Source organism: Triturus cristatus, chromosome 6 (genome assembly GCF_964204655.1).
Source record: "Triturus cristatus chromosome 6, aTriCri1.1, whole genome shotgun sequence".
In the NCBI taxonomy this organism is placed as follows: Eukaryota; Metazoa; Chordata; class Amphibia; order Caudata; family Salamandridae; genus Triturus; species Triturus cristatus.
The window spans coordinates 1443841197-1443865690 of record NC_140589.1 but is presented as its reverse complement, the minus strand read 5'-3'; the positions used below and the strand labels follow the sequence as shown (position 1 = coordinate 1443865690).

Genomic DNA, 24494 nt, shown 5'->3' with positions numbered 1-24494 from the left:
CCGCAAGCAACCGCATGGGTAAGTTTGCGAGCCGCGACCACGCAGAAAATACCACGAACGGGCAGGAAAAAAACTTCCGCATCTTCGCGATATTTCCGCGTGTTTGCGGAGATTTTTAACATTTTCGCGATAATTTGCGAAAGTCGCTTTCACAAATTCCGCCCACCCCTAAAAATTACTTAAGCAGCATGCAATTTGATTGCAACCTGCAAGGAAAATGTACTTCTTAGTGCACTTGTGATCAGGTTCCAAAATCAGCAGTCTGTCTTACAACCTGCTTGATCACTGGGTTTTGCATTGCTGCGCAACACCTAGACTGGGCAAAATAAGATAAGAGGATCAGCCATTTATGCCTCTCCAGGGCAAAATGGACAAGTTTTAGCAAGAGCAGGGTTTCCACTTTTCCATGTGGCAGTAGAAGCACGTATCAGTAGCGTCCCTAGGCATAATTTAATAAACAAAGTCTTATTCTGGGTGGGGGGCTCAATCTCATCTAAAAATGGCTCAAAGTGATACTCAGTTTCAAACTCAACAAAGTAAGCAGCAGCGGCGGTCGGTGCGAGTAAGCATGGTGGGCGGGCGGGGCAGGGGGATAGCAACAGGTGATAGAATAGGGAAGATTAAATAAATCCTATTCCATCATCTGTCGACATCCCCATCACGCTTATCTGTTCTGACCGCTGCTGGTAGGCAGTGAAGGAGCCTTCCTTGATGGAGCTTAGAGTGTGCAAATCAGCATGCTGCCAAAAGGCATTTTTCAGGACCTGATTTGAGGTCGATGCAACCTCCATTTGTGTCGACCAAAGATTACATAGCCCAGTCTTTTTCAGGCGAACCCTGACTGCCTTAAGCCAGGGGATCTTACTAGACCCCAGGATTCCCATAACCTCCTCTAGGGCATTACGGATAATGGAGTGTTCCGAGACTGTACATTCTGTGCCAGTACAATAGGGGTTCCAAGGCTACCATATCATTAATGCCCTCAGCCCAGTGTCTAGCCGCAATGAGTGTGGTGGAGTGCTTGTTGGGAGATTATTTAGGCTTCTCATAAGCCGGTTTTCTACTTGCACAAAAATCCCAACATCTGCTGTACCCCATAGTTCAGGTCCATGCAAGGAGGCCTATAATGCCTGGCACCTATATATCTTGAGGGCTGGAGTAATTGGGCGATATGTGGATGCACAAAAAGCCCTCAAAATAATCACACAGTTTAATCTTGCACTTTTGGATGTGAGGTAGCCAATCAAATCGATCAGAGAGACTCACCACCAGGTAATCATACACTCTAACCTGTTCCAAGCATTCTCCATTAAGAGCAGGAGTTCGATGGGATGATGAGAAAGGGTGAAATACCATATATTTGGTTTTTCCCAAATTAATTTCCAGCCCTGGCTGTTTGCAAAAAAACCTGAATCAGTCCAGAAGTTTTGGGCACCCATCGGTGTTCTGGAGAGCAAAAAGCTATCGAACGCAAACAGGAGGGCTGGTACTTTATGGCCGGACAAAAGTAGAGCATCACCCTCACAACTTTCTAGATGAGATACTAAACCATTGATGTAAAGGGGTTGATGCCAGCACACACTCCTGTCTCACTTCCCAATTTACGGGAATGGGGTCCATTAGCTCACCCTGGGGGCTGCACCTAACCTGCGCTTAATTATTTGAATACAGCCTGATGGTAATATTAAGATAGGCAGGGTCACCCAACTCCGCCAAAACCCTCCATAAGGATTCTCTAGGTACTAAATCAAATGCTGATCGGAGGTCAACAAAAATTATCATCATCATGAAAAAAGGTTATTAATAGACCATACAAGTACAGACACAACAGATTTCATACAAAGCAATTTAAAGGCTCAGAAGATTCACTAAAACCCATTATAAAATATCAATCAAAGCATTATCTAAAATTCATTTTAAAATTCTAATAATAGAAATATACCTATGGCAACAAGAGAACAGGAGCTATTGTCAATCCCAAATTGGTGCTGCAAGGCCCGCTATACTGGCTGCATTATAAAAACTATCCAGATAAAGGAATAACAGTATGTGCAATGGACTCAAACTTTCAGCAAATGCCTTCTTATTGGGCCACATGCCTTCCAAAAACTTAGCAACAGAGCATACAATTATCTGATCTTAAAATGCAAAGGGATTCGGCACAATGTCGGGTGCCCATTTGCTTGCAGATTAGCCTCAGCCATCTTCATCTAGGGCAAGAGTACTTTGGACAGACAAAAAATATGTGGGCAGTAGATTCTATTACAGAAGGACAGCTAGGGCAGGACTGGGAGTTAATAGTTGCCTGCAGCCAGGATCCGGTAAACGAGTTGAGAGGGAGGGAACCAACCCTAAATTGTATTAGAGCTTCCTATCCTGGGGTATGGTAATTGTTTCAAGGTAATGTTCATATGAACCAATACATTTAAAATTCTAAAATTCCATAGTTAGGCGTCCCCATGAGGAACTAGTAAGTGCACCCTGTGTTACACAGTCCCAATAGTGCTTCCTAATTGGGCCTTTACTAGGTAACAGTAGTGGATCCTTTAATGTCCAATAGCCCTCTAGACCTATTGCACTTAGCAAAGATTTCAATTGCGGATCCATCCAATCTTCATAGAGTGATCAGGTGCAATGACTTCCGTAAGGGCAGCAGCATATGAGGAAAACTCTGGGGTGGACCTTACGAGCAGCCAAAACAGTAAGGGGCGTAGCTTAGCCTTTTCAATAATGGAGGCTCGGCCCATGTCCAACCTTAACGGATGTAGCAGTGTGCTCTGTGGCAGAGAGACCAAGGAACTCAGAAACTTGTTCTCAGAATTAAAGAGGGTATCAATCTTTTCAAAACCCCCACAGTTCGGCTCCGTACAGTGCAGAGCCTACTGCTTTGGCCTAGTAAATCTGGAGTGGTGCTGCTGCCTGTTTATTAAGTGAGGTACTGTGTTCTTTTATCAAGGCCCCTACAATTTGTCTATGCTTGAGGGTTTGTTTGGCTACGTGGGGCTTCCATGAGATATCTTCTGAGATGGTAATACCCAGATAGTTAAATGTGCTTTCCTTCTCCAAAGGGACCCTTCCCTAGTGATATTTTGACTTTAAATGTCTCATGGGGGTTCAGCAGTAAGAGTTTTGTCTTCAAGGTATTAACCTCTAGACCCCGCGAATTACAAAATGTTTTAAAACGATCTAGTAGTAATTGTAGCCCACATGGTGTTTCTGAGACTAGCAAGGTATTGTCTGCAAACAACAGAGCACTGTACTTGTTCCTACTTCTAAATTACTTGCTACGCCTTTCCTCACTTTCGCTTCACTTTTCTTCATCTCTTTCTTATTTATTGTTCCCTTTACTCAATATTTCTTTAAATCATTCCAGTCTTCTGTTCCTCATACAAATCTTTAATGTGGGCTGTCAAAGTAATAAGACTCAACTCCATAATTGTATCAGGTGTTAAATCCATTTTGTAATTTTGTTTGACATTTTTTATTTTACTTATGCCAACATTTAATTCATCAGCCAATTCTTCTAATTTATCATGCACTTCATTGGCACACCTGGCTGTTTCCAAACATATAATTTGTTCAGCATTGTATGTCAGTAGTGTGCTCAACTCCACATTACCCTGAAGCATTTCTCCAAGTTCTATTTTAGGAATTCCAGTACAGATCCATTTAAGAGGTGACTATCACCACTGTCTCTGCAGCATGCCGTGTTCCACTTGTAGTAGGGATTGCCATTGCAACTGGAACTTCTAACAGGGCACTCGGCACAACTCCAGCAGGAGCTTGAACTGATGCCGTGTCTCCTCCTCTACCAACCCCAATAGTAGTCTGGGTCGGTTCTACCTGCTCATCTGTGTACCGATACAGGTTCCGAAATTAGCAATTCACTGAAAAATGTATCATCATCATCTGGTTCTCATAGCAGGACATGTTTTCACCCCTTCCTTCTTGTTTGCTCTCAATGCCTTCTGTTCATTGTCTAATTTGGCTTCAAACCAGCCCCTGAAACATTTCTAAACCCCTTAACTGCTCGATCTTTTCCACCCAGTGCTGAGCCCTTTTTTGGCTCTGTGGAGTAGTTTGTACTTAGGACTGCATAACTTTTTCTTAACATATGACTTCCACGCCAATTTTGCGTCCCTTTTTTCCAACATCTATGGGATTCTAAAAATATGCAGGGTTTGGGGATACCCCAGGAGAAGACTGAGAAAATAGGCAAAATATAGCTACATTTTGAGATTTTAGGGAAAAATAGGAAAAAAGTGATCTGAATAAAAGTATCTGTTTTTTTCTAAAGATGGCATAAAGAAACTGTTTGCTGTGCTAAATTCACCATCTTCCCAGCTTCATGAATATGCCGGGCTAAAAAGAATTACTACAGGTTTGTCAATTTTCAAAGAAGTGAACTATTTTCTTATTTTTTGTGCTCTGAACCTACTTCCCGTTCATGGTGGAAACCAGTGTGAAACTCATAGGTGATCGAGGAAAGCTGTAGATTTTTGAAAAGTAGATAACATTCCAAATTCAGCAAGGGGTCATATGTGCAGATCCATAGAGGGTTTTTTTTTAAAGAAAATAACTGTTAAAATAAAGAAATATTAAAAAAGAGTGGGATAAAATTGCCATTTATGACAATATTTCCATCTGTAACTTTTTGTCACAATGTCAGATTTACAAAATCAATATGCCATTACATCTGCTTGATCCTTCTGTTTGAGGGGCTATATAAGGTTTGTAGGTTCTCTAAGAACCCAAGATACCCACAGTCAGCAACTGAACTGCACCATACAAAGGTTTTTGCTATGTACCGAGTAGCACAGGGCGGGAGGAGAAGGCCCCCATGCCGGCCGGCACATGGTGGAGGTGGCCTCCCACGGGCCCTCGTTCCCCCCTCAGTGTCCCTCCCACCGGCCCGGCAGCAGGGGAACCCACCAACTGGGTGTGGTGGAGGAGGTTCCACTGGCGCCCACGGATGGAGACAAAAGCTGGGCTCAGAGGATTACTTTCAATAGATCGCAGCGAGGTTGCTGCTCTGCTACTTACAAAACCCTGACCAGAAGCAGGTCACCTATGAATGATTTTGCACTGGGTGCCCCACGAACATGTAGTGACCTCAGGGCAATGGAGGTGGCCCCTTTCTGTCTGCGCTCCAGTCCCCAAGCAATCAGTTCTACGCACCGGCCCAAGAGGCCGGCTATCCCAGGCCAACTGAGGCTCCACACCACTGCAGTATCATTATGGTTTAGGAGGAGGATTCTGACTTAGAGGCGTTCAATCATAATCCCACAGATGGTAGCTTCACCCCATTGGCTCCTCAGCCAAGCACATACACCAAATGTCTGACACTACGGTTCCTCTCATACTGAGCAGGATTACTATTGCAACAACACATCGTCAGTAGGGTAAAACTAACCTGTTTCATGACCATCTAAACCCAGCTCATGTTCCCTATTGTGGCCCGATTTCGATGTCAGATGGACCTGATCCCGTCCAACATCGATTCGGTACTAAGACCGACCGACCTCCTGTCGGCGGTCCCAACCCAGCAATTAGGATGCGACCGAACAGTGTTCGGTCGCACTCCTATTTGTTACAATGGGAGCATGCTTTCGGACTGGAATGCATCCTCTTATTGTAAAGAGAAGAGGTGCAGTTCATCTCTGCACCCCGTGGCAGCCACCTCAAGGTCCAACTGAAGGCCGTGAACCCATGGGGACCTGCTGGTGCCCCCCAAAGTCAACTTCCGACAGCCTTTCTGTGTCGGAAAGGCTGGCACAGAAAGGCTGTCGGAATCCGACATTCTAATCGCTCAGGCAGAAAGAGCTGCCCTTGGGATTACAGAAGGCTTTCAAAATGGCAGACGGGTTCTCCAAGCCCGTCAGAAGCCATTCGGAAATCCAGTTCGGATTCCTTTCCGACCGCCACCATCCAAATGAAACGGTTGGAAAGGAATCAGAACAGCTGATTATGATGCCGTAGGAACAGCTCTGACCGATGGTCAGAGCGTTTACTACGGCATCGTAATCAGCCCCCTAGTGGGTGAACAATCCAACGCTTGGTGAAATCTGCTTCATAATGATAGGAAGAGCCGACATCGAAGGATCAAAAAGTGATGTCGCTATGAATGCTTGGCCGCCAGATGCCAGTTATCCCTGATGTAACTTTTCTAAGACCTCCTGCTGATACCCAAAAAGTCATAAGGATCATGAGGCTCCGCTTTTCTGGTCTGTATTCATACTGAAAATCAAGATCAAGCAGGTTTTTACCCTTCTGCTCCGTGGGAGGTTTCTGTCCTCTCTAAGCTTGCCTTAGGGCACCTGTGTTGACGTTTTACAGGTGTACCGCCCCAGTCAAATTCCCCACCTGCCACTGTCCCCAGAGTGGGTCACGCCTGGTGGGTGTAGGTCACTTGAAGCCAGAAGTGAGAGCTCCACCGGTCTTTCCCCCCGCCTCTCTAGATAAGCAAAAAAATGGTAAGAGTAATGATATTATACAGGCGGCCTAAGGGTCTCCCACTTATCCTACACCTCTCATGTCTCTTCACAGTGCCAGACTAGAGTCAAGCTCAACTGGATTTCTTTCCCCGCTGATTCTGCCAAGCCAGTTCCCTTGGCTGTGGTTTCGCAAGATAGTAGGTAGGGACAGTGGGAATCTCGTTCATCCATTCATGCGCGTCACTAATTCGATGACTAGGCATTTGCCTACCTTACGATATTTTATTGCTTTGTGTTGTTGTACTAATTGGAGTGGCAATAGTAAATGTTACCCCTCTGCAATCCAACACTTTCCCTACTGTTGAACTTGCTTGAGTGGGAAGAGTACATTTTACCCCTACACTAGCCAACACTTTCCCTACTGTTGTACTGACTGGAGTAGAAATAGTAAATGTTACCCCTCTGCTATCCACCACTTCCCCTACTGTTGTACTGACGGGAGTGGGAATGGTAAATTTTACCCCTCCACTGTCTAACACCTTCCCTACTGTTGCATATATTGGAGGAGGAATAGTACATTTTACCCCTCTGCAATCCAAAACTTTCTGTAATGTTCTACTGACTGCTGTGGGAATGGTAAATTTTACCCCTCCGCTGTCTAACACTTTTCCTACTGTTGCATTTATTGGAGGGGGAATAGTAAATTTACCTAACCCTGGGCGGGTAACTCGTCCTTGGACAAAATTTTGGTGAATATTTAACAGATGTCCCGCCGCGAGGATTGCACCGCCACTACTGTAATGTGGGATCGGAGGCTTGAACTGGTTCGAGTCTCGCATCGGCACAGCAGAACCTTTAAATTTTAATCTGCCTGCATCACTATGAGGCCTACTGGAGGGCTTATAAATAATAATAGCAATTTTTTTATGTTTCACGGCGCACACCCACTGGAGGGTTAAATTATTTATAAAGACACCACAAGGTCCAGCATGCCTTGAGAACTTTTGCTCACTAGAGAGGCCCACCTGGGGGCAATTAATTACATCAGCATGCAGTGAAGAGTGAGGTGCTCGGTGTTGACGGTTTCATTTAAGCCTGTGAACAAGGACTAAGGGAGTCTGTAACGCGTAAGGCAAGGAACTTTCACGATGAAGCAAGCAGGTGTCCCTGAAATAACAAGCATTTGCAATGCAATAGGTCTCTCATTACTGAATGTTTGACCTATTGGTGTTGCAAACAATAATGCAACGCCAATAGCTCAAACTTTCAGTAATGTGAGACCTATTGCATTGCAAATGCTTGTTTTACTTTTCTGGCAACTGCCTCTATTTAACTTTCTTGGTAGAAAACGACCAGCAGAGGTCAGTAAAATACCAGAATCACTTTAGCATTCTCTAGATTCCAGTCCATAGAAATTGCCTGCACCCATAGACAATATAATTTTTTTCAAATCTTGCATTTTCAGTGATATGACCACTGAAGGCCATGATTTTATAAAAAATAGAGCTTTGGACTATACCATTTCCCGCTGAAAAGCAATATTTCTCTCCATGTGTTCCCATACCTGTCGTGTCAGGAAGTTTGGTGCTTATTCTCCCTCCATGTTAATGAACAGTAGATGTTTCTGCACCCAGGCTAATGTGCTGCATAGCTACATACATAAATGGTCCCAAAGGCCAGCCGATTGCATTGCAAATGCTTGTTTAGGACTTGTCCCCTGTTCAAAACGGCCTGGGACAGATACATGCGGGCAATCCTCATTGTGTGAGAGAAAAGACATATTTGAATTGAAGGTTAAATTAGCATCACTAAGGGGACACTTTTGGTTTGTTCGATCGTTGTTACATTAGTTGCAGACGAGGAGCAACGCAGTTTTTTACTGCGTGTGTACCAGAGGATATCTGCACTGTGGTACCAGCAGGTTTGTCTGCCGTGCCAAGCTCGTGCTGTGGTACAAGCAGCGCTGGCACGGAGTACGTTCAGGCAGATTTCAGTTACTAAAAGCTGGATTGGCCAATAGGTCTCGCTTTTGGGACCTTATAAGTATTTAGTTATGCAGCACAATATCCTTGGCGCAACAACATCAACTGTTGCATAGCTAACCACTTATAAGGTCACAAAGGCGAGACCTATTGGCTATGCCAATGCTTGTCTCTTATATTAAGCGACCTCACGTGTCTCGGGCGAGCAAGCGCCAGACCCGGCTTTTACTAAGGCCTCGCACAGCACCGATTGCCCTCCTCTCTCCCCCGGGGGTGAAAACGAGGCATTTGGTGAAGGAGTAGCGTGCACGGGCTCAGCAATTGCGTGAACGCGTGCCTGTCGCGCGCATGGGTTTTTTAGGCCAGACCTGAGTCAGCGCGTATGCACTGCACTTGTAGCCTATCTCTGAAAACAAAAACAAAATCGTAGGTGCTAGTCATGTTTCTCTCTTTGGGGCGTTCGAACTGAATGCTCGCTTTGAAGCTGTAGACTGCACCTCCAGCCATTCTAACGGGGGTGGGGCATTTCTGGAATGGTTGTGGAGGCATGTCACACTTCCTTCAGTTACTTTTGCTACATAGTATTGGAGGCTTCCTAACGCGGTCCCGTGACACGGCTCTTCGAATGTGCTTGTATTCTTTGAATGTTGGTATGGTAACATGTAACGATGCCTCACCAGGTTAACAGTTGCGCAGTTATTTTTTTTAAAAGCATAACCAGATAGTAAGGAAAATGACTAGCACCTACGATTTCGGTTTTCTTTTCAGAGATAGGCTACAAAGACCTTAGAAACAGCATCCAAAATAAAGCATACAGTGAACGCATAGTGCTCGTGAAGGTTCAGTGAATGGTGCATGTGAAACACGTATTCCTTACCCAACATCTGTTTCTCGCTAGTCGGTGGGCTGAGGACTAGATGTGGGAGCGTGCTGTAAATTTACATAGTCCTGCATCGTAGAATTCAGTCTTCTCTGGGACCCAGTTGGAAAGAGGGGCGGGGCTCTCCCAGGCGCTAAAATACACCAACCTCCTGAAACGCCCCAGCCTCCGCACGGTCACGAGTATCTTTCGCGACCCTTGTCATTCGTCCCCAATAATCGCGATTGAATGCTACCTGAAGTGGGGTAATACCGTAATTGATACAATTACGTTTGCTTCATCATTGAAGTTGCCCAAGAGGTTGTTATATGCTAGTCTTAAACATGTTTTGGCGCGAGTACTCCATGACACTAGGAAGTTGTGGTTTGTGCCTATACAATCGCTCGGCGCAAGTCACCTCATTATAGTGACCAATGTAAAGTAAACGGTAATTTTTTTCTTGTAGTCTTCCAGTGTCGTAACAACGCAGGTTTTGATAATTAAGCACCTAATATGTCGCTTCCTTGGTATAAACGCACGCTGATGGGGTCCTTCCACTTTTTCACACTACCTGTGTCGTTATGTAGCAGTGTTTACTGTGTACGGCAAGTTATGATAGTGTTTAACTTGTAATTAACAGTTATTGGTCACCCATAGAACATTCTCCTCACCACGTGGAAGCCTTTGGCTCTTTGTCTCAACAGGCTTGTCTAAATTAATTTACTTTTACCTTGCAACGGAATTTTCTTTTGCGCTGATGACAACGATACCTAGAGCTTTGAGTGAACTCTTACTTGGGTTACGCGGCTAAGGTGGGTGCATTATAGATCTAGAGAGCCACTTTTATTTTAGAATAGTTGACGCTTGGTCATGTCAAGTCATGTTGGTAGATTACATCATAGTAGTAGTGCCATTTTACTTGGCCTCCTTTAAAACTTGAGAGGGGTCTACATTTTTTTACTAAATTGACATGCCTCTGATGTCAGAATTAACGATGGGCCAGCTGTCGGAGTAATGCTATTTTATGATGTGCGGCTTAAATCTGTACTCTAGGTTTTACAATTACATGCCAAAGAGTCCCCGTGGAGCGTTAATTAACCTCTGCAACTTGGTACTTCATGTTCCGTCCACAGGGTACTTGTTTACATATTTTCAACATATGTGGCAGTGAATCTCCTTTTATACGATGCTCACATTAGGCTTTTTTCCTCACAAATAGCATACTCAGCCCTACACAGCTCCTATTCTAATTGCCGTTCCTGGACTTTGTTCCTGAACTCGTTTGTACTTTATTTTTAGTAGGGCTAAATGTTCTGTTTTCCTGATTAAAGCCGTAATGATCCATTGCCGTTTGCAAACCCCAAGATAAGTTTGTTGCAGTGCTGCGTTGTAAAGAGTAGTTAAGCAGCCTTTCCCGAGATGTAACCACATGTACATAAATTGCTACACGCTGTGGTGCTTTATCATGGCTTTGAGGTATAGTGGGTAATGCGGACCTTTCAACCCTTCTATGGCTAGGTCTGTTTGGACAACTCGCTGCAGGCAGTGCGTGCGCATTGTAAGCACGTAAGATAGTAACACATGTACTTTGTTTGTAGGCTTCCGGTGTTTCCGTAGATGATAACGTCGTCGCTGCCTTCAATGAGATGAAGGTGAGGAAACACTCGACTCAAGAAGAAATTAAAAAGAGGAAGAAGGCGATCATATTCTGCTTGAGCCCGGACAAAAAAAGCATCATCATTGAAGAAGGAAAGGAGATCCTGGTAGGCGACTGCTCTTCGGGCGACGATGTGTACAAGCGCTTCATCAACATGCTTCCAAAAGACGATTGCCGCTATGCTCTTTACGATGCTTGTTATGAGACCAATGAAACCAAGAAGGAGGATCTGGTTTTTGTCTTCTGGTAAGTATGTCTAACAGTTTAGCTCTCGAACGTGGGGGAGGGGGAGGAGCATTGAGGCGCAAAAGTCAAAGCAGGCTGGCTGGCAAGTGGTGTGCGATGTGCGCGCACCATGACGAGAGAGGAAAGCCATATGGCGCCTCTGCTCGTCATTGTGCGCGTAACCGCATGCCCGTCGCCAGTGGGCTGAAGTGCTTCACAAAAGCGGATTGCATGGCGGCACGATGCACGTGATTGTGCGCGTGCTAGCCATGCAATCCGCTTTTTGGGAGCACTTTCAAAACCCCCTGACAATAGTCTCACTTTGCGATCGCTTACGCGATAGCAAGGCGAGACCTAAAAACTCTGATGAGACCTTCTGTCTGTGAGTGCATCTTCGTTCTTGGACAAACTTTTGGTGAATATTTAACAACTGTCCCGCCGTGAGCATTGCACCGCCACTACTGTAATGTGGGACCGGTGGCTTGAACTGGTTCGAATCTCGCATCGGCACAGCAGAACCTTTAAATTTTAATCTGCCTACAACACTGTGAGGCCCACTGGAGGGCTTATAAATAATAATAACAATTTTTAAATGTTTGACGGCGCACACCCACTGGAGGGTTAAATTATTTATAAAGGCACCACAAGGTCCAGCATGCCTTGAGAACTTTCGCTCACTAGAGAGGCCCACCTGGGGGCAATTAGTTACATCAGCATGCAGTGGAGAGTGAGGTGCTCGGTGTTGCCGGTTTCATTTAAGCCTGTGAACAAGGACTAAGGGAGTCTGAAACGCGTATGGCAAGGAACTTTCACGATGAAGCAAGCAGGTTTCCCTGAAATAAAAACTGATGAGACCTTCTGTCTGTGAGTGCATCTTCGTCTTTTGGTGAATATATATATATATATATTCACTTAAAAAACCATAGGTTTCACACATGTTACAGTTAGCTGGACATTTCACTCGTAAAAAACCATTGAAATTCCCCCGTTATAGTTAGTTCAGATAACTATAACTCGCGCGCCCGCAATCCACTGCTGATGACGTTACATATTACATCACTCATGACATGGTCAGTGAAATCACTCATGACATCACTGATGACATCATCCTTGTAATAGAGTGGCGGTCGCGTGAGTTATAGTTATCTGAACTAACTATAACGGGTAACTATAACGGGGGAATTTCAATGGTTTTTTACGAGTGAAATGTCCAGCTAACTATAACATGTGTGAAACCTATGGTTTTTTAAGTGAATTTGCAAGGTTTTTTAAATGCTAATTCCTAACTATAACGTGTGTGAAACCTATGGTTTTTTAAGTGAATTTGTAAGGTTTTTTAAATGCTAATTTATGTATGTATTATTATATTTTTTATATATTTATTTTACAATAAACTACCTATGTATATAGTTATAGATTGACTGTATCCTGTAATATGGAATGGCTCATTTAAAATGTTTTTTGTTTTTTTTAATGGTTTTTTACCGTGCGCGCACGGTGCGTGCATGGTGTGCGCACCCCGCGATTTTATGAAAAAAAAAAAAAACGTTTTTTTCACCCTTCGGGGTCCTTCAGTGACCCCCTGACAAAGGCTAGGGGGTCAGGAACTCTCTACCCTGCCCCCTTTTCACGCTCTCCACCTTTCTTTTTCACTGTCACATACAAAATGGTGGCCGACACTTCCTGATTTTGACCGATTCGAATGTTGACTGACATGTAACCACCAATCAGAATTACGCTCGCGCACGTTATGGTGCGCGCACCGTGCACCCACGGTGCGCGCATGGTGCGCGCACGGTGCGCGCTTATAGATATTTATGTACCTTTAACTTCAAATTTCTCAGGAACTACTGAACAGATTGACACCATATATGCAAAAGGCACATGCCTGACCCGAGGACTACCTCTTTGCCAAATTTCAAGTAATTCTGTTCAGCCGTTCGGGCTGTACCTTCGACTAAAGGTCCTATGGGAAAATGCATGGGGAAAACACGTTTTGGGACCCACCTTTTTTCTCAGCTCCCGCTTGATGAATCACCCCCAGACTTTCAGGGTAGGAGCTGAGCGGAGCGCCCCATTAGTTTTGAAAATTTCGCGAGGATTCGCCAACCGGCGCCAAAGTTATTCGAAATAGAATTTTCAGATTTCCTATGGGAACTCGGTCCTAACTATAACTAACTACTGGCGACCGCCAGTAGATAATATATATATATATATATATATATATATATATATATATATATATATATATATATATATATATATATTCACTTAAAAAACCATAGGTTTCACACATGTTATAGTTAGGTGGACATTTCACTCGTAAAAAACCAATGAAATTCCCCCGTTATAGTTACTTCAGATAACTATAACTCGCGCGCCCGCAATCCACTGCTCATGACGTCACATAATACATCACTCATGACATGGTCAGTGGCATCACTCATGACATCACTGATGACATCATCCTTTTGATAGAGTGGCGGTCGCGCGAGTTATAGTTATCTGAACTAACTATAACGGGGGAATTTCATTGGTTTTTTACGAGTGAAATGTCCACCTAACTATAACATGTGTGAAACCTATGGTTTTTTAAGTGAATTTGCAAGGTTTTTTAAATGCTAATTCCTAACTATAACGTGTGTGAAACCTATGGTTTTTTCAGTGAATTTGTACGTTTTTTTAAATGCTAAGTTATGTATTTATTCTTATATTTTTTATATATTTATTTTACAATAAACTACGTATTAATTTTTTTAAAATTTTTTTTATGGTTTTTCACCATGTGCGCACCCCGCGATTTTTTTATAAAAAATTTAAATGTTTTTTTCTGCCTTGGGGGTCCTTCAGGAACCCCCTGACAAAGGCTAGGGTTTCAGGAACTCTCTACCCTGCCCCCTTTTCACGTTCGCCACCTTCCTTTTTCACTCTCGCACTCAAAACAAACAAAATGGCGGCCGACACTTCCTGATTTCGACCGATTCGAACGTTGACTGACATGTAACCACCAATCAGAATTACGCTCGCGCACGGTAGGGTGCGCGGCTATAGATATTTATGTACTTTAACTGCAATTTTCTCAGGAACTACTAAACAGATTGACTCCATATATGCAAAAGGCACATCCCTGACCTGAGGACTACCTCTTTGCAAAATTTCAAGTAATTCTGTTCAGCCGTTCGGGCTGTACCTTTGACTAAAGGTCCTATGGGAAAATGCATGGGGAAAACACGTTTTGGGACCCCCCTTTTTTCTCGGCCCCCGCTTGACGAATCCCCCCGAGACTTTCAGGGTAGGAGCTGAGCGGAGCGCCCCATTAGTTTTGAAAATTTCGCGAGGAAAGTTATTCAAAATAGAATTTTGAGATTTCCTATGGAAACACGGTCCTAACTATAACTATCTACTGGCGACCGCCAGTAGATAATATATATATACACATATATATATGTTTTATAATACGACATTATTTAATAATTTTGAAAGTATAAAATAAATTAGAATTATTAGTTTAAAAATAGTTTTTTAAGTAGATATATGTAAATATATTATTTACTATATTTGTGTGTTTAACTTTTTTTAAATTGGGGTAATTTGTTAAAATATATGTTAAATCGATTTTCTTTTTTTGAATTAAAGTTATTATTTAATGTAATCTTTATTAATTTATTTTATATATAGTTAAAAATCTTTATTTGCTGGTGTTATAATTTATATTATTGTCTTTGCTTTATTTAAAAATTTTATATTTTTAATTGTTGATGTTCTTATATGTCACAATTGTTTTGCTACATTTTAAGAAGTTGCTTAGTTTTTTATAATATTACATTATTTAATAATTTTAAAATTATAAAATAAATTCGAATTATTAGTTTAAAAATAGCTTTTTAAGTAGATATATGTAATATATAACAATTATTATATATGTGTGTTTAACTTTTTTTAACTTGAGGTAATTTGTTCAAATATATGTTTAATTGATTTATTTTTTTAAATTAATATTATTATGTAATTTCATCTTTATTAATTTATTTTATATATAGTTACAAAAATATATTAAATACAGGAATATTAAGTACATTGATATATTTTTTTCAATATTTTTATACTTACCATTATAAAGATATGATGACGATATTTTTGTCATCGATATTTTGGCTGTGATATTTTTGTATCACGATATTTAGGAATTTGTTATTCTGTCAGTAAACCTACACAAACACCTCTGCAAGGGTGTGTGCATGATGTTAAGCATAGGTTTTGTACTGGAAGAAAACATTGTTGTATAATTTTAGAGAAATTAAAACATGTCTCCTTGTTAATGCCAGCCTCAAGGGGGTGTTATGGGTGTTATTTTTTGGATGCAAAACTTTGTCTATGAGTTTTAATAGCTAGGGTTTGTGTCAAAAACCAATGCTAGTACTGAAGATTGTATTTGTTTCTACAAAAAAGGCACAGGTCTGCCTTTTGGGGTTGCTCTTCTATTTAACCCCTTGGCTGTGGCAGGAATTCCGCCGCAGCGCTGGGGGGGGTTTGGGGGCACTACGGTGGCGCCGTGCTCATGACGGAACCACTCCGTCATGAGTCACGGTTGAGCTGTGCTCATGACGGAGTGGGTCCGTCATGACTCGGCCCACGGCGCTAATCGCCCGCACAGGCGGGGAATTAGCGCCGCGTGGGCGGAGCGGCCGCCAACGGCAGCAGCATGACGGAACCACTCCGTCATGAGCACACGGCACCCGTGGCTCATGACGGAGTGGTTCCGTCATGAGCAGGGAAGGGGTTAAATATCTGCTTAACCATATTGCAGATCTTGAGAAATTTGTTTATGTTTTCATGTTACAATTTAACTTCATTTCTTGGATTGTGGGTTTATGTTCTGGAGTTTTCCATCCTTGTCTATTTGTATAGTTTTCCCTTACCTGGTTTCAATTCACCCTTTTTGGCAGAACTCGACCAATAGTCAGTCAGTCAGTCAATCTTTATTCGATGGTTAAAAAAAATAATAAAAGCACATATATACAAACAGTTAAAAATACAATTAAATCACTATCAGAATCCTGACTGTTACTCCATGATTAAAACATTTCAATGAGATAATTACAATCAGAATATCTCTGTAGTTGCCCTTAATCGCACCGCAACTCCAATAAAGTTCATAGTTCTCAGTGGAGAAGTGTGGCTCACTGGTTAGAGTAGGCAGACCTGGAAGCAGAGGTCAGCCCGGGACCAGGGTTCAATTCCCAGTTCGGCTGGGTCTTGAGTCCATAAATTGTCCATGGACTTGATAATTCTCGCTCCAGTGCATACTTGATTCATGGGTTCACACTCTGCGACTCTGGGCAATAGCTTGCTTAATCTCCACAATGGCCCCTCGCGGCGGGATGCCTGGCTTTCACCTTGTGGATGCCCTGCTGGGTTATCTCACAGGGGAATACCAGGACGGGTTCCCTAAGCAAGTGCTTAGAGACCGGTTGGTGATTTGCGCTATATAAATATCTGTACATTTACATTTACATTTACTACATAGTGTCAGGGGATCAGCAGCTTTTTGCAAAAAAATGAGTGCATCTTTGGCAAGTGCTAATTTGGTGCGCTTTAAAATTTCTACCAGAAATCTGTGCCTAGGCATTGAATAAAAAGGGCACAGGAGTACAAAATGAAAGGTGTCCTGCGGAGACCTATTGTCGCAGCCGCAGGCACCCTTCTGCTCAATCAGAAATATAAAACCTGGTGGATCAGCCAGTAAATATGGTAAAAGATTGGGCCTAAAACGGGACATTAAAAATCTATCCTGGGCGTTGTGCATGAGATAAAGATACGGCTCCATTCCCTCTGAGTTTTTTACCAAACTATAGGCTCTCACAGTACTTTTAATCCCATCAGCCTCTGCTCTACCTGTAACTCTCTGGGCCAAAAATGATCTCTTGATCAACAACTTGTCTTGAGCTACAATCGTTGTTGGTTTTAAGAATAGATCCTTACGGCCAAGGTTTTCCAAGCTGATCAATACATATTTCAGCCATGGTATACTCATGCTTTTATCCCTTCCCATGCAGTCACTAATAATTTGTCTTCCTAAAGTCACCTCAGGGGTTAACCAAATTTTCAGCCATGCCAAAATTGGTATAAGTTTAACCAGATCTTCTAAATATGGCCTCCCTAGTTCGCTATGGGCTATTGCGGCTGGGGTACACTGCGGAATCTTCAAAATTGAGCGTAAAATTTTGTTTTCCTCCCGCTGTAATTGCTGGATGTTTACAAACCCCCAAACTTCTGCAACATAAGTGGCCTTAGAGCAGCAAATGGAACCATAAAGATTAATTATTTGTTCAGGGGACCAACGACCCACTCTCCGCCCTGTTCCCTCTTATGCTGGGTCAAATTGGAAAGCTCCATTACCACGGGATTATGGTCGCTGAAGGGACTCCATTCAATCCCTATGGATCTAATCCTATGTTTTAGGAAACTCGATGATACAATATAGTCAATAAAAGACGAGCAACCTCGACCCTTAAAAGTAGGAGGGAGCATCCCGTCTTTGTCCAGAACCATCATGTTCATTGTATGCACCAAATCATGAGTGTCTAGAAATTTGGTGAAGGCCAATAAACAGCTTTAACTGTCTTTTGTCAAATACCTATAGTCTACAATGCAATAAACATAGAAGGGGGTTTGGGACAGCCCCTACTTATGATTGGAGGACTTTCTTTTCTGCCTCAGATCCCGGCTCTTTATTCGATGTGTTACATGCTCATTCTTCTGTTTTTCCTTCCCCTGCAGCATTCCTGCTTTACCAAGTTTCTGATCGGTTGACTTTAATCCTGCTATTTCTTATATGAGGTGACTAATTTTTACTAGTTTTTCAACATTTTATGGCAGTGTATACCTGTCCTCACTCTCTTCACCACCCCCAGCCTGCTTTGTTTTTTAGTCATTTATTTTTCCTTTACGGGCAGTTCACTTTTTGGCACTACCATCCTCTCTTAAGCAGTCTAGCCTTCCACCAATGCTTTTTTGGTCCTTTTTAAATGTTTTTTAAACTTTTTTGCAAGGTTCTGACAGCTGTACACTGCTACTAGGCCACTTGTTGTTTCCCATGTGTGTCATCCCACACAAAATATATATTTCAATTTAATAATCCAAGATGGGCAGTCCAACATTTTGAAACTGTAAATTTAGATTAAAGTAAAAAAAAAAAACAGCGGTCATCTTGGAATGCTGTTTGTTATGCTTTTAGGAAAGTCAGCCTAAGACTGCTGTGGTACGTGTGTGCACATCCATGGCTGCCCTCTCAGGGTGACTTTTTTCTTTAAAAAACGTATTTCCATGTTGACCACCACATCTGTGTGCACATGAAACCAACTGAGTTAGCAGATGCATTCAGGTTTTCACCTAATAGAGATATCTGGTGGAAAACAGAATGCATATGCTAAACCAGTTGGCTTCACTGGTGTGACCTATTGGCTTTGTCAGCGCTTGTTAATATAATCTACTCCTAAACTCCTAGACTGATGGTGCATCCAAGAACAGTGCTTAATGTGTCATAGTCATTGGTGTACTGAAAGATGATGGGGGTCTCGACCCTTCCATGATGTCAACCTGTTATATTCTTAGCCTGCACTTGTGCGTCCTTTAATTTGTCTCTGGTTGTCCACCACTCACATCAGTCCTGCCCTCTTCACCCCTACGCATTCCAGCCACTATTTCACATGGAGTAGATTTACTTCATCTTTAAAACTCGTTTGGCAAACAGATCGCCCTTGTGGTTTGTGAATGGCCGGCGAGTGCTTACATTCTGTAATGCAAAATTCCTTTCTTTCATGTATTGAAATTTCGTGCGCTGGGAAAATTATTCAAATAAAGGTTAAAAATGCAGAGAAGAAAGGCTCGGTGGAGTGGATATATCACTCACTTACCGCTCGGGCGGCGATATGGGAGCCAGCCTCGCAGAAACATTTGTTTTCTTTCCCTGCTGCTTATTTCAGAGGCTGCTGTGATCTTTTCAACACTCGAGAACACCAGCTGAGTCGAGTTAAAAGGGTAAGTGGGAAACACTGGCGTTGTTTGTGCTTGTGGCTCGCGCGCTAGCAGTGCGTGCGCTGAAGAGACTGGCGGTTGATAGTGTAACCGTACACCTGCTGCTGGTCGGCACGTAAGTTGGAAGGGTGACAGTTGGGCACATTTGTTCTTGTTGTACCTCACGGCTGCGCTCTGCGCCCGGCAGCGGTGGGTGGTCGTGGCGTTCATTTCATTGAACTGACGCGAGTTTGACAGAAAGATGGCCGTTAGGGAGCAGGCCCGTGAATTACATCAAAAATTCGTCATTAGAAAGTGAAAGGAAGAAGCATTTATTTTCTTTCTTTTTTTGTATGATTATGCGGGTGTTTGAATTTCTTTGAAGCTGTACTATCTTTTAGTCCCAGTCTCTATGTAGCTGCGCTTTCCAGTACTCCCTTTTGATGACACCTTCATTCATAGTTTGCCATTTTAACTTGTCTGTGGAGTGAGATAAACAGCGAACCGACCCGCAAGAGCAAACATAATCACCAAACACCTGAGCACTCACAACAAAATGAAAGGATAGTTTTTTTGCTAAAAATGGACGTGAGCATTAAACAAGGCAGAGGCCGCCAATTGCAGGTAATAGAAAAACAGATGTCCTCATGAATTCCACCAGAACTCATAAGTATTGCAAAACTATGAACATTGCAGTTGACATATGTGGAATAGGGGCATTTCTCATTCGCAGCAGCCAAAATACTAATATCACAGATTATTTTATTAATTTATTTAAATGGTGCACACAGGGACCCAAATAGCTTTCAGGGCAATAAGAGAATTCTGTAAAAAAAAAAAAAAATAATAAAAATAATGCATACCTGATTGCAGATCAAGGCACCATTGACAATTGTGTTTTTGGGGAAAATAGTACCTGCCCTCTGGGAACTCATTAGACGTGGTATGTGTGGGTTTTTTCGAGCTGTTGCACATTCTATGTCTTCGGTGTCTTTGGGCCTACAAACAATAATCTCCCCTTTCCTTTTGATTCTATATTTTCAGGATTGTGAGCAGGCCCAGATTAACTGACTGAAGGTATCCGCAGGAGTATCAATGACATTTTCCTTTACTGTTTAGGGGAAGACGTTTATACATTGTAAGCCAATCATAGTATTTGAAAGTGATCCGTTTGTACGCAAGTGGCCAGTAGATATCGCTCCAGCGGAGTACATCATGTCAGCCAAGCAAAGCCATTTTGGACCAGCAGTAATTGAGCAAATTGGATGCTTGGCCAGACCCCCATACAAAGATTTGGTGCTGTCATTTTTCGTGAGCCTGGTCAATGGAAGGAATCATTTGTTTATGTTGTCTACGACAGTAGAATGCTGGCTGTAGAACCCAGGCTGTATGGCCTTTAACATTTATTTTGGCATCTTAGATGAAAACCCCTCCCACCCCCAAACTTTGTGCTAGTTTGTCAAAGGTGATCGGTAGCCCAAACAGTCCTAGGGAGTGTGGCAATGCATTTGTTAAAGTTTGTGTCTTCATTTTGCAGCTATTGTCGCATCTGCTGCTTCATGGTACTTCAGAATTTTACTTTAATTTTAGGGTGTACGGTTGCAACATAGCAACAATAAAATGGTTGTCTACCCTTGGGAGAACTATGAAAAAGTCAATAGAAACAAGCATTGGCACAGCCAATAGGTCTCGCCTTTGGCACCAAGGATATTGTGCTGGATAACTAAACACTTATAAAGACCCAAAGGCGAGACCTATTGGCTATGCCAAAGCTTGTTGAGAAAGGTAGTGCCCAACCAAAAGGCGTTAATACCTCATCACTGGGCAAATCTAAGTAATATACAGGTTTATAAGTATAACATGTACATTTAATACTTTGTTGGGACCTCGTTCTTTTTTGCAAAAATGCATGTACTGGACGTTCACCGAATACTGCTTCACTTTTAGAGAATGTTAATTGTAGGAAAATGTAGATTTGTGCACAGTTCTTCACAAAACGTTTGGAAGATTTAAGGACTTAAAACAAATGATATAATGGATATTATTTTGGGTATTTGTTAAATATTTTCCCCTAAATGGTTGTGGCATTTGGCTTGTGGGCCGTGAACTTATATGTGTCAGCAGAAAACATATCAGAACACAAACTGGATTAAAATGCGCCAATTAAAGCCAATCACCACCATTTAACTCCAGCAACCAGCCCTGTGATGTATCATGAATTGCCCAGAATTATCTTTTTAACAGTTCTTATGTCTAAATTCCAACAGGCTACCAGTTGAGTCAAGAAGACACATTTGAAACTTGTGAAGTTGCATATTAGCCTGGACATTTCCTGCTGTTGTTTATCGCAATGTAAATAGAGTAAATCACTGGTACTATTTTCAGCGTCTCTGTTTATTAGAAAAGGCCCAGCCACTGCTCTAACAGCTCTCTTCGTATGTGCCAGAAATGTCTGCTTGGATAAACCGTAAGAGTAATGCTGACACATGTAAACACGGTTATGAGAAGTTATCAAAGGGCTGATATGATGATAAACCCTCGGGTGTCAGTGTTGTTAGTTGGTATTTCCTCAAGTGCGATTGACCCGTGATTTGTAAGAAAGGATTTCCTCACCTCAAGCACGACTTTAAGATGGTAAAAATTAAAACAAAAAAGGCAATGGCTATGGAATTATCGCAAATTCTTCCAAAATTAGCAGCCTGGGAATATGGAGTGTTAATACCTGTCTGTTATAATCGCCTCCTTTTTTTCGTGTGATTGAACAATGCATATTTGGATAATTTGTAACCATTACCCATGTCGTAAGATGCCAGATGGTGCGAAGCTAGAAAAACAAGCAGGAAGTGGGATAAGGGAGGGGGTAGGGCACGTCGCGCTCACTAAGACCTAAAAAGGGCTGCATTTCTCATCACAAATGGACAACTAGAGCCAGAAATCACGATTTCAGACTAAATGGTGCAGGAGCTAAGTAGTATCACGAGAAGACAATGTAGAGATTTTCAAAAACGCTGGAACGAATATAGGGGCGCAGCTGTATTCAGAAGGCTGGTTAAACCTGAAAACCATGTTGGGTCTGTCCTAAGAGTACACTTACTGGCCACATATAAGAGCCGGCAGCCATTACTGCCTATTACATTTTCCATGAATCAAAACTTTTTATACAGAATATCTAGAACAGTTTATCTTGGAAACGCACTCAATGCCCAGTCCGTTTACGTTTTAACATGCGACAATGTTACAATGAAATAGAGGCACATCCTTAATAATAAGGCAGTCATTCAATCCTAAACTCCTACAGAAAATTCTAAGAAACTGTATTGTAAACCAACATGCGGCTTGCCATAAGTTTATTGTGTTTAAATCTTCCTTTTCAAGTGCGAGATTTCCGACTTATGTCTTTAGATACGAAAAGACACGCCGAAGCCTATTCGCCTGCCATGAGCTGACCCAGACCTGCAGAGAATGGGCAATACTCTTAGTGCTGGAGCCGACCCCCGCAGGGATCACTCTGCTGACACGAACCGGAATGTAATCAGCTGCAGAAATCCACATCACACACCCCGCTCTCCACACAATGACCGCGTGTGGCTATCTTCGACACTGCAATGACTCCATTCATGATAGCAGCTGCAAGTGACGCAAACCTTCCACAAGACTGTACACTGCGCAGCATAAATCCAAGAGATGACGCTCCTTGGGGCGCACGTTCCGCCTTCGTTGGCAGCTTGCGCATGCAGCCATACACAGAGGCATGGCGCGCAGCAATTTAAACATTAAGAACGAGTATACACACGACCAGAAAAGAAAAGGCCACAAAGTGTCAAGGAACATCCCAGAAAGAAGAAAATAGCCCCAGAATGTAAAGGTAACTCTGGCAGAAGGCACAATATCATAACATGATAATACATGCCAGATAGTCATTACAGCGACGGGTAGTGTACTCACTCAGAAACAAGGGGTGAGAGGCATGCAGGCTGGCAAATGGTGATCACTTTCGCGGCCGCTTTGATGTTCTCAGTGGCCGCGTGGCTCACTGAGAACATCAAAGCGGCCGCGAAAGTGATCACACAGGCTGAAAAATGGTGCGCACGCCCGGTCGCGCACATACACTGTAGCTGGAGGCCTGAAAAGCCACTAGTTTGCACTTCTAAATCCCGCTTACTAAAACTCTCGCCAGAGCAGTGCTAAAGCGCTAGCTCAGGCGAGACCTAAAAAGGAGTCTTGATTGTTGGTACTTACCATGAAACAAAGAAATTGTGCTTGTGTGGTAAACTGCCTGGCCTGTCGTTCATGTGTAGCTTTTTTTTTAAGTTTGAAAACGCTTTATTGTAAGAGTAAGGACAGAGGTACATAATAAACATGTAAATTGAACAGGAACAAGGCAATATTAAGAATAAGGCAATATTAAGAATGTTATAAAGAACAGTAATATAAATGCGATTATATAGCTATAGATATATATTAAACATCTACAATATAGTACCTTAATGGTTTAGCATTTTATATTTTTTGTGTTTTATAGGACAGGGAGATGAAAAGAGAAGAAGAGAAAAAAGAATGAAGAGAGGAAATAGAAAGAGAAATAAAATCATGTAACCTTACTTATAGCTGATTATGAATGTGGTTGTAGAATAAAGAGTACAAATATACATTGTGACAATATTGAATAAAATAAAAGAAGAATTCACGGAGGCTGGAATGCGGTAGTTCTGTACGGTATCTGCACAGGTGTACTGTTTAAAGATGTGGTAAGAGGTGATCAAAATATATCCTTCATAAAAAGTTGTTGCCTGGAAGCAGCATACACTCTATCAAGCCTGTGACGATGACAGAGTAGATTCCACCTTATAGTAAAGGTAACCATATTAACATCCTTCCAGCTGGATCTAATAGTTTGTAAAGCAATAGCAATGACTAAATCGACAAATTTACCCAGTTTACTATTACCAATCCAAATTTGAGAAGAGCTACGCAAATGCATTTGTTTAGTTTCAAAAGAAAATGTAAAAGAGCAGATTTTTGAAACTGTGTTCCATACCTTCAACCCAAAAACTTTAGTTGATGGGCAATGAAAAAATACATGCATAGAGGTGCCTGGTTATGTGTTACAAGTCCAGCATATATCTTCCATAGTTGGATTATATTTGTAAAGGGAAGTTGGGGTAAAAAATAACCTATTGTAAAAATAGAATAAAGTTTGCATAGAACTCTCAGTGCAAGAAGTGTGATGGATTTTGGACCAAAGTAAATCACAGGTTTGATTTTTCTCTTGCCAGGTTATTTTTCTTGATGGTTCCCAGTGCAGAATCATTGGGGACGCC

At 42.3% G+C, this 24494-nt stretch overlaps 1 protein-coding gene, 1 long non-coding RNA gene and 1 pseudogene across 2 annotated transcripts in view; 1 reads left to right on the top strand and 2 right to left on the bottom strand.

Annotated features, from left to right (window-relative positions):
• The window catches only part of LOC146821516 (uncharacterized), a 107802-nt gene extending 88624 nt beyond the window's left edge, over nt 1–19178 (bottom strand). Inside the window, exon 1 of the long non-coding RNA XR_014962732.1 lies at nt 19074–19178. This is a non-coding gene — a long non-coding RNA (uncharacterized LOC146821516). The remainder of the gene's footprint in view (nt 1–19073) is intronic.
• Nucleotides 500–11182, top strand: LOC146821517 (cofilin-2-like). The gene is made up of 2 exons (XM_085609088.1): nt 500–562; nt 10874–11182. The coding sequence occupies exons 1-2, from the start codon at nt 500–502 to the stop codon at nt 11180–11182; spliced, it is 372 nt and encodes a 123-aa protein (XP_085465214.1).
• On the bottom strand, nt 4982–6595 carry LOC146821518 (28S ribosomal RNA; annotated as a pseudogene).
• Nucleotides 19179–24494: the final 5316 nt, after the last annotated feature.

Coding starts and splice junctions, on each gene's coding strand:
- LOC146821517 (XM_085609088.1), top strand. CDS start 500: ATGGCTCAAAGTGATACTCAGTTTCAAACTCAACAAAGTAAGCAGCAG. Junction 563..10,873: donor AGCAGCGGCGGTCGGTGCGA/GTAAGCATGGTG, acceptor CTTTGTTTGTAG/GCTTCCGGTGTTTCCGTAGA.